Below are 9,376 nucleotides of genomic sequence, written 5' to 3' on the forward strand. Positions count from 1 at the left end.
GCGATGAGTTAGATATAATAGTGTAAGCAAAGGATAGTGATGTTTTAAACCAAGCAAATAATTATATTAGACAAAGGCAATAACTAACTGTAAATTCAAATGAATAATAAAGTTTTTCTAAATTTTTTCTTATTAATAAAGATTTTTGTTTTTTTTTTTAAAAGCCCCAAAATAAATCTATTTATGAAACATTTTCAAGTTGTGCTATCGAAAAATCATCTGGGAAATATTTCAACACAAGAAAAACAAAATCATCTGCTTGTCATTTTGAAAATAAAAATAATACAACAAAAAATATTATACGTATTTTTAATTCTTAAGAAAGGCACAATTAATACGCATTTAAATAATAAGTAAAATATATTAGGTATAATATGAACAAAATACCCATTCTTAAAAAAATTATAAATTACAAACATAAAATCACTTTTACTCTTACATGATAAACACTATCAATAATATGTTGTTTTTTTTATTAATTTTTGTTTTGTTTATATTAATTTTTTTCCAGTCTTAAAAATTTCCTTACATATTTTTTTTTTTATTTAACTTCAATTATATTTTTATGCATTTTCTTATATATTTTTTTAAAATTAAAAATAAAATAATAATAAAAATGGGAGTTACTATAAGATTTGATTAGAATTTTTACTTTTTTTTCTTATTTTTTTTAATAGTAAATGGTGTATTGCAATTTTTTTCTTATTTATTAAATAAATTAAATTTATTTTATTTATCATTTTAAGAATGAAAATTCATAGAAATTCAGTTTTTTTTTCTTAATTTATTTAATTTTTGTTTTTATATTTTGGGAGTGAAAAATTTGTTAATTTTATATTAAAAATTTATTTTTTTTTTGTCTACTTTTAAGTAAATTCGGGGTGCACTTTGTTTTGAGGAAAAAATCAATAAAATAAAAGCAAAGAATATTCTTATTTATTTTTACAGCTTTCGAATAGAAAATACCTTTTTTTTGTTTGTTTGTTTGTCGAAGAATATGTGTGTTACGATGATGATGATTGACCCTTACCGGTGGGCATAATGGCAGCATACGGCACTTCGTGGAACACGTTGAGTGGGCAGTCCTGACATTCCCTTAAGATATGTATAAGTCACAGGCTGTCGGAGTATCCTTTGAGGTGGTTTTGTGGTAGTTTTCTTCGTTGGCTTTTGATGGGACTCCTTCGACGAAGTTCCACTGCATGATAAAGATCGCGATGAAATGGACATATTTTCGAATGCCCGTCGAATCGACGATGTTGAACGTCGATGGAGACGTGAGGTAGAACGAACGGTCTTCTCACTATCGTCCACAGTACTGCTACAATCGCTTGACGCACACGACAGCTCCATATTTGAGCCATGAACATCTTTGGTTGGCACTGGACTTGGTAAAGCGCCGGTTGTCGAGGAACACGAATCGGTGGATGAGCTGCGAGAATCATCTTCACCATGATAGATAAGGTCGTCATGGGAACGCAATCCAAATCGCCGACTTAGGGCGTGAAAGAAGCCCAAATTACGTTCGAAACGTGGTGACGGAGTCATCGGGGATAGTGAGCGATTGCTCCCTGGTCCCGATGGGATGTCAATGTAACATATACGACTGGTTTCCATCTTCATATCACTTCACTTATTCTATCCAATCATTCACCGAATTGATTAATGTTTTTTAGAATTTGTTCTTTTTTTTCAGCTAAAAGGTCCTTTATTCACGTCATACAACACTCAACTCACACACAAAAAACACTCGCTTCAAGGATGCACTCTCGTTTTGGATTTAAGCTAGAATCTCGCAAAATAGCTATATCCTTTTGCGTTATAGCTTTTGGCCTTTTTATTATTTGCGGAACACAGAATGGCAAGTGTACGAATGGAAAAGTTTCAGATTATGAACTTCTATTTATACTTTTTGGGGCTAGAAATGATGTTCATGTTTCAAGGATATGCGCAATGTGGATGTTGTTTTTTTTTATCTTGATTCCCCTTAGTGGAGGAGCTTTTTAAAGGATAACGATGCAGGCGAGGATGTAAACAATAAGAGAGTACGTTGTCCTTTGTGCAATACTGTATAGCGTGAAGTATAGTATACTTATAGGATTGCACTACTTTTTTCCTTGAAAAGGAAGATGATGCTGCTGAAGGGTGAATAAAGAAGGAACGAGAAGAAGGACGAGGAAATATGATGTGGATAGTAGCAACGGTGTCATCGTCCATATGATTCTTTTTCCTTCTATATAATAATCTGCTGTGTGGTCTTACTTGCAGTCCCCATATCAAAACGAATATTGCAAAGGATTTAGGTATTTTATGTTACAAGGATATACAAGGATAATAATTTATTGCGGGTGTGCACATATTACAATGTAAAGCTTACCATATTACACACAAGTACTTGAAACGCTATGCTGTTGTAACAAGGAAACAATGGTATGAATGGGGTAAAGTGCATTAGGGAAGTGTCAAATGATTATCTTTACATTGTGTAAGGATAATAGGATACATTTACGAATGTCACGGAAAATACAACAATAAAAAAAAAGTACTTGATGGATAGTTCAATAAAAAGAATTATATCCAACAAAGGGAGGATAAAAATAGAGACATGTAGCAGTCAATCCAAAAATAAAAAAATGTGTGATGTAAAGGATCTAGTTAGATTCAAATTCTTTTGTGTGTCTTTTTGTCAGTTCAAGTACTATATCTCTAAGCTATTTTTGATACAGATTCTGTTTAAAAGGTTCAGATTAGATTGAAAATAGTTTCAGTGATTGTGATAAAAAGTACATAGTTGCTTTTTCGCAGGAAATTCATATAAATTCATACTTTTCGATATCTTTTGACGAAGGACACATCCTGTCAAATACTTTTTTTTTCTCATAAAAAATTGATTCTCACACCTTCATTTAATCGGAAATACCTTAGCTTGACACCCGTATCCTAGTATTAATTGCCAAAAAAGTAACTTTCATTAATGATTTTGATGCAAACATTCTTCTAGACAGAGGTCCTTTGAACAGTCAAGTTGATGATAGGAATTAATTTCTATTATCAAATCCTTTATGCAGCTTTACTCAAACCACATAAAGTGTAGACTATTAAAAACACCACGTCAATTTATCCAACCGATATGTTCTTTTTATTCTGTTGATCCTTGTACAAATTTCCCATTAAAAATAGACAAAGAGACATGAGACAGAGTGAAGACGGATAAAAACTATTAAATACCAAAGTTTGATTCTTCCGGTATTTTTTGTTTTGTCCTTTGAGTGTAATAAAAAAAAGTACTTGATACGTTTACATCCTTAAAATTGTATAATAAAGTTTTGCTTGTGATAATGATGCACACACAACACACATAAGGTAAATGACTTTTGGTCTTTTGAGTAATTAATCTGGAATTTATAAACAAAAGAAACTTTGGTGTTAGAAGCTTCTGTTTGTTTCAATGTTTTATTATAAGAAGATACACTTTTTGTGTTTATTGTTCTGAAATCTATTTAAAGAGAGTCCATTATAGTTTGTGGTTGTGTGGTATTGTTGTTGGTTGACAATGAAGCTGTTGTTTAATGCACTTAAGGAAGAAAAAGGAAATTAACCGAAGCTATTTCCGATTTCGAAAGAAATCTAGAAATAAATTATAACATGAGAGTAGCTTAAAAGGTTATTTTTAATATTTAATTTTATTGATTACAACGTAAATATACTATACCAAAATAATTTGAATATTTTATGAAGTTTAAAGCCTGAAATATATTCAATCATCTTATGATATGAATATGAACCATAATTCAGTATGGAGTTTTTGAACATTTGTATGGTTTTTCAAACATTTATTTTTTCGAATCCAATATTTAAAAAAAAAATTTGCTTTTTTGTATGTTTTTCGTTCTTATTTCTTTACCTTTTCACTAAATCAAGTATTTTAATGCATTAACACTTAGTTCTTAATTTGTTTCATTGTTTCTTATATTAATATATTGTAACTATTGTGATATATGAGAATATCTTCAAATAAGATGTAACGGGTTTGTCTTTCTAACATCTTATTTGAAGATATTCTCAGACAGCACCCTAGTTAGAATATTTTTGATATTAGAAACAATGAAACATATTAATATAATAAATTTTAATGTATTTCCTTGGAAACAAATAAAAAAATTGCATTTAAAAAAAAATATTTATTGCAACTGAAAAAAAAAATTCCATTAAAAAAAAATTGTTAGATATTGCAATTGAAAAATATTTGCATTAAAAAAAAATATTTAATGCAACTAAACATATTTTGCAGTAAAATAAAATGTTATTGCAACTGAAAAATTTTTGCATTGAAAATAATATTTTGCACTTACAAAAAATATTATTGCAAATAAAAAATTTTTTGCATTGAAAAAAAAAAAACAATGCAAAATGTGTAATGAGTGTAAAAAAACAATGCAAAATGTTTTCGAATTCATTGTTTTTTACACAATATTCTTCGATTTTCTTACAATTTTAGCTATTTGAACATACATTAGCTACATATTTCAACAATTATATTAAAAAACGAATGCACAACATTTTTTACTAGCAACGTTATTTTTTGTTAGCGCAAAATATTTTTATTTGCAAAAAAATTTTTATTTTCAATGCAAATATTTTTCAGTTGCAATAACATTTCATTTTTTTGCAAAATATTTTAAGTTGCATTACCTAAATATTTTTTGTTTTTAAATTTCAAATGCATGTTTTTTTAATTGATATTTTTACAACAATGTGTCTAGAATGATTTTTATCGTTCACAAAATCATTAATAAATACTCATTGAAAAAATTTTAAACCCAATGATAATATAATGTTATTGAGATGCGTGTCATATGTATGTGATTTGCCTAGAAATTTTTTTGGTGACTAATTTTTTGTCGGTAAGTTAAGCTCGTGAATTTAAGCTGTGCAAAACCTATTAATAGTCAAGCGATTTGAGGCACCGATTTATAAATAATTGTTCTTAAGTTTGGTTTCCTATAAAATCAATTTTTATTTTTTAATTTAGAATAAAATCTTTTGAACTTGGGATCTCCCAAGCATTTTTGAAATTAAAAATGAAAAAACTTTTTTTTTTAAACCAGTGTTTTTAAAAATAAATTGAGAATATTTTTTGAAAAAAATACCTAAACGCTTTTTTTTTAAAACAACTTTCTGAGAGAGAATAAATTAAGAGTTATTGAATGGAATGAGTTTAAAAATTAGGTACAGTACAAATTTACATGTGCCCGGTTGAAAATTCTGTCTTAGTTTTTAAGACAACCTTTGGTATTAGGCCTTAAAAAAAGAATAGTTTTTAATATTTCGATTTAATTTTTCAGTTTTTAAATAAACTTTCTATTGCTTTTTAATATTTTTGTATTCAAAAATGTATGTTGAATAAAAAAAAAAAAACATTCAAATGCAATCAAAAGTACCTAGTTGTATTAAAAACCTAAACGACAGCAGCAGCCATTTGTCCATAGTAAATTATGTCAATTGAAGATTACCGCAAACTAAAATGTATAATATTTAGAAGGTGCGTTGTGTTTTTTTCGAACTGAAATGTATAGTTTATATATCGACGGTGTACCAAAAAAATAAAATTATTTGAAAACTTGATAACTTTTTTATACTTTTTCATTTTGTGTTTCGTTGTAGTGCAAGCTTTATTCAATAGCAGGTTTTAATAATATTAACTTAACTGAGGGCCGAAAAGGGCCTTTTTTTTATAGTAAACGATATGAATTTTATTTTTGAGTAAACAACAAAAGATTGAAAGCTAAGTACCAAAATAAGAATTTCTATCGAAAAGTTATATATCGAAAGTTCTATAATAACTTATTTCTGACAATAGATTCCTCATCTATATATTTATTGTTTTTTTTTAACCATCTCTAACAAACTTCTTTTAGTTCACCTTAATTTAATTCAACTAAAAAAGTGTGTCACGTACACACAAATCTGCATTATTACTGTTCATATTTTATGACTGTCTGGTTTGAAGTAATTTCTATAGATTTTATTTGTGGAAGCCATTATTTAGCTTTAAGGAAAACAAAAGATTGATCTGCTAACTTTTTTAAGTCATTGAAATAAAAACAAGCAACCAATTCCAATTTTTCTTATTTTATTAATTAAAACATAAATATTTTTTTTTTTTAATTTAAAACTGAGTTTGGTTCCTAGGTACTGTTTTAAGCCAGAAAAATAAGATTAATTTTGTAAATAGCTTATAGCTCAGAGCTATTAAAGTTCATCTAACGAAATAAAGCTTATAACCTATATTAATTTTAGAACAAAATTGGGATATTTATATCTTTAGAAATAAAAAGTGTCATTTTATGACAACAAATAACTAATCTCCCATAAGTGTTATTAGAAAATGGATAAACACCATTTATTCATAGATAAGATCCTATGTTTTTTTTTACATCTTTTTTCTTTCCATATATTCGTTTATATACAAATAGAAGAAAAAACAATGCATTTTGGAGAAATTTTTCACGTGCATCTTCTCCAACAGCGCATGTCCCTAAATTTGCCCTAGTAAATAGAACAAAGTGCATTGTCCTGATGTAAACAGCATAATAATTTATATGAAAAAAATGACTTCATTTTTCGAATATCAAAACTGGAGAAATTCGAAGTTGCATCAATCCGAACAGAGGAGAAAAATAAAGCTTCATCTTTAAAAACTTTTCGAAGAGCAATAAATTTATGTCCTTCGAAAAAGTTTCTAAAACATTCTGAAAATCCAAGAAAATACTTCTTCATTCCCAACTTTCTCTCAACAAAAATTAAAATGAATAAACAGTTTGAATTTTTTTTTTGTAATAGTTTTTTTTTGAAAATTTTATTTCTAATTTTAAAACAATATTTTGTTTAACTAATTTTAGGTATAAAAATACTTAATTTACATAGTTTTTTTTTTGATATTTTTTGTTTGTTTTTTTGGATAAAACAGTTTTTTTTTGTGTTAAGTTTTTTAACATTTTTTTTTTAGAAAATAATTTTTTTTTTGTTTCTTTAACTTTGTTTTTTACTCAAGTCCTCTCTTTTCACTGATTCAACAGTCTCAGGCACTATATCACTCTTTTCAGCATCACTCAGGTTTTTTGTTCTATTGTTTTTCAAAGATTTTAACAATTAACACCTTATCTGTAGGCATAAGTACAACACAATGATGAACGTGGTACTCGGCGTGTTGGCAAGCCAGACATACCTTTCAGATAAACATAATTAACTGGCTGGCGAAGTATCCTTTGCTGTTGTGGTTGCTGTTTTTGTTCAGCAGGCTTGGATGAAGGTTTCTTATTTTGAGACTTTAGCGGTGTACTATTGCATGATAATGAGCGGGATGAAGACGAAAGACTTTGTAAAACCTTGCCAACCGATGAAATTGATATGCGGTTAAGGTGAATACGTCCCAAAGGTGTTCTTGCAGGTGTTGTTTCACTACTATTCGACTCCTCTTCAGTTTCAAGCTCTGACTTATCCGAATGACAATTAGATTCGATAGATCCAATACTCTGGAAATCAATGCTGGAACTACGAAGACTCTTCTCAGTTTGGTCGAGACTTAAAGAGAAAGAATCCGTTGATGAACTGCGAAGATCCTCTTGACTATTGTAAATCAAGTCATTCTGAACGCGACGGCCCAAACGTTTGCTGAGACTCTGCAAAAACTGCATAGCTCGCTGACGACGTGGAGAAATTGCCTTGGTCTTTTGGTTTTCACCAAAATCAAAATTACTTTCAGTAAGGTTATCCATTTTTTGTTTAGTGTTGATATTTTTTTATTTTGAAAACTGCTAAGTTAATCCTTTTATAATTCTTGGTATAAGGTAATCCTTTTTAAGAGATATCTTAACGGTTGAAGTAGTGAGAAACTTCTGAATTTTACCATCGAATACCATCAGCTTTTATAGGATTCTCGATGGCCTTCTGTGCCAGTACTGAAAGCTTTGGTAGGAATTATGCTTGAACATGCGCGTATAACGAATCCTTCGGTAAGGATATTACAGGCATCATCAGTTCGAATAAAACGTGAGGGAATGCATCATAGCAAACACGGTCTCGGTGTGCCAGGGAAACCCTAAGAAAAGTCCTCATAGCTTTTCTGAACATTTCCAAACGTCGCCCCCGTTGAGAGACCATGGCTACGTTTCGTTCTAAGAAAAAAATTGAAGATCTAACTTGTGTGTGCGATGGTGTGTTTAGGATTTGAAAGGATATATGAGAAAATATTTTGTTAGTGTTTGAGCTTTGATTTCTTATATTCGCACCTGTTGTTGGGAAAAAAAGGATTGAAAATAGCACGTTGTTGCCTTTTTCGTATAAGAATATTGTAGGATTACCTGACTTGGAGGGAAAGGGTTGGTCGGTTTGGATTCACATTCTTCGTAGGTGGTTGATTATAACCATTTTCAACGTGAAAACGTGGTTTTCGAGAAGGTTTTTTCCATTTCACACATTCGAATTGAGATGGTCATAGTAAGAAAAAACGTGGACTCGTACGTCTATCAAAAAAAAAACGGTTTTCTTTTGATTGTGTCGTGATGCTGATGATGATGATTTGCGGAAATGCGTTCACTTTTTTTTTGTTTGATACAGGTGATTTGATGAATGGGAATGTTGTTTGTTGGTTTTTTAGGTTTAAGATAGGAGTAATTTTTTTTATTGCTTTGCGTGTTGTGTGGGATACATTCAGTGGAAATTTTTGCTGTCCGAGAGACTGATTGTGAGAATCATGACGGTGTTGAAAATATTGGCATCAAGTTTGGAACGTGTTTTTATTTTCTTCTTCATAATAAAATCGTGCTTAACGCATGAATATTAAGCACGTTCGTTGATAAGATGGAGAGTTGCAACTTGATGGCTAATCTCGTGATGAATTATTACCGCAAAAAATACACGTTTGAAAAATGGTGTTGAATATAGTTTGATATTAAAATTGTCTGGAGTCTCGATGACAATTGAAAAGTCATTCAGATGAAATGAAAATGTGCGGTATCAATTAAAGTTCAAAAGTGAATTTGAATAAGATTTGGCTGTGTCGCGTGGAGGATTGAATTGATGTGGAATTTAATTGGTATATCTTATTAAGGATTCTTTTGAAGTAAAATATAATTATTGATGAGTTGCTTGGAAAATAATGGCAGTTTATCTTTTGATAGAAGCAAAAGTACATTGAACTAAGAAATAAGAAAAAATTAGGCGTAGGTGTACAAGTATTTGATACCTACCTGGCCTGTTTTTTTTTTTTTTTGGAATTTTCGAGTGGAAAAGTATTATCATTCAAGGTCCAGTGGATTCGTGATACATTGAACCAGAAAACATACAAAAAGGCACAGAGAAAGAATGATATGAT

At 29.5% G+C, this 9,376-nt stretch overlaps 2 protein-coding genes across 2 annotated transcripts; both read right to left on the bottom strand.

Moving 5' to 3' along the window:
- Positions 1–809: 809 nt before the first annotated feature.
- Positions 810–1,862, bottom strand: LOC129910850 (uncharacterized). Its single transcript, XM_055988438.1, has one exon. The coding sequence runs from the start codon at positions 1,621–1,623 to the stop codon at positions 1,027–1,029; it is 597 nt and encodes a 198-aa protein (XP_055844413.1). The 5' UTR covers positions 1,624–1,862; the 3' UTR covers positions 810–1,026.
- A 5,146-nt stretch (positions 1,863–7,008) lies between these two features.
- On the bottom strand, positions 7,009–7,884 carry LOC129910849 (uncharacterized). Its single transcript, XM_055988437.1, has one exon. It carries the CDS (start codon positions 7,776–7,778, stop codon positions 7,161–7,163), a length of 618 nt encoding a protein of 205 aa, XP_055844412.1. The 5' UTR covers positions 7,779–7,884; the 3' UTR covers positions 7,009–7,160.
- Between the last annotated feature and the right edge of the window lie 1,492 nt (positions 7,885–9,376).

This window comes from Episyrphus balteatus, chromosome 2 (assembly GCF_945859705.1).
Source record: "Episyrphus balteatus chromosome 2, idEpiBalt1.1, whole genome shotgun sequence".
Lineage (NCBI taxonomy): Eukaryota > Metazoa > Arthropoda > Insecta > Diptera > Syrphidae > Episyrphus > Episyrphus balteatus.

What these genes read in the sequence shown, in the direction of transcription:
- LOC129910850 (XM_055988438.1), bottom strand. Translation starts at nt 1,623, where the DNA reads ATGAAGATGGAAACCAGTCGTATATGTTACATTGACATCCCATCGGGA.
- LOC129910849 (XM_055988437.1), bottom strand. Translation starts at nt 7,778, where the DNA reads ATGGATAACCTTACTGAAAGTAATTTTGATTTTGGTGAAAACCAAAAG.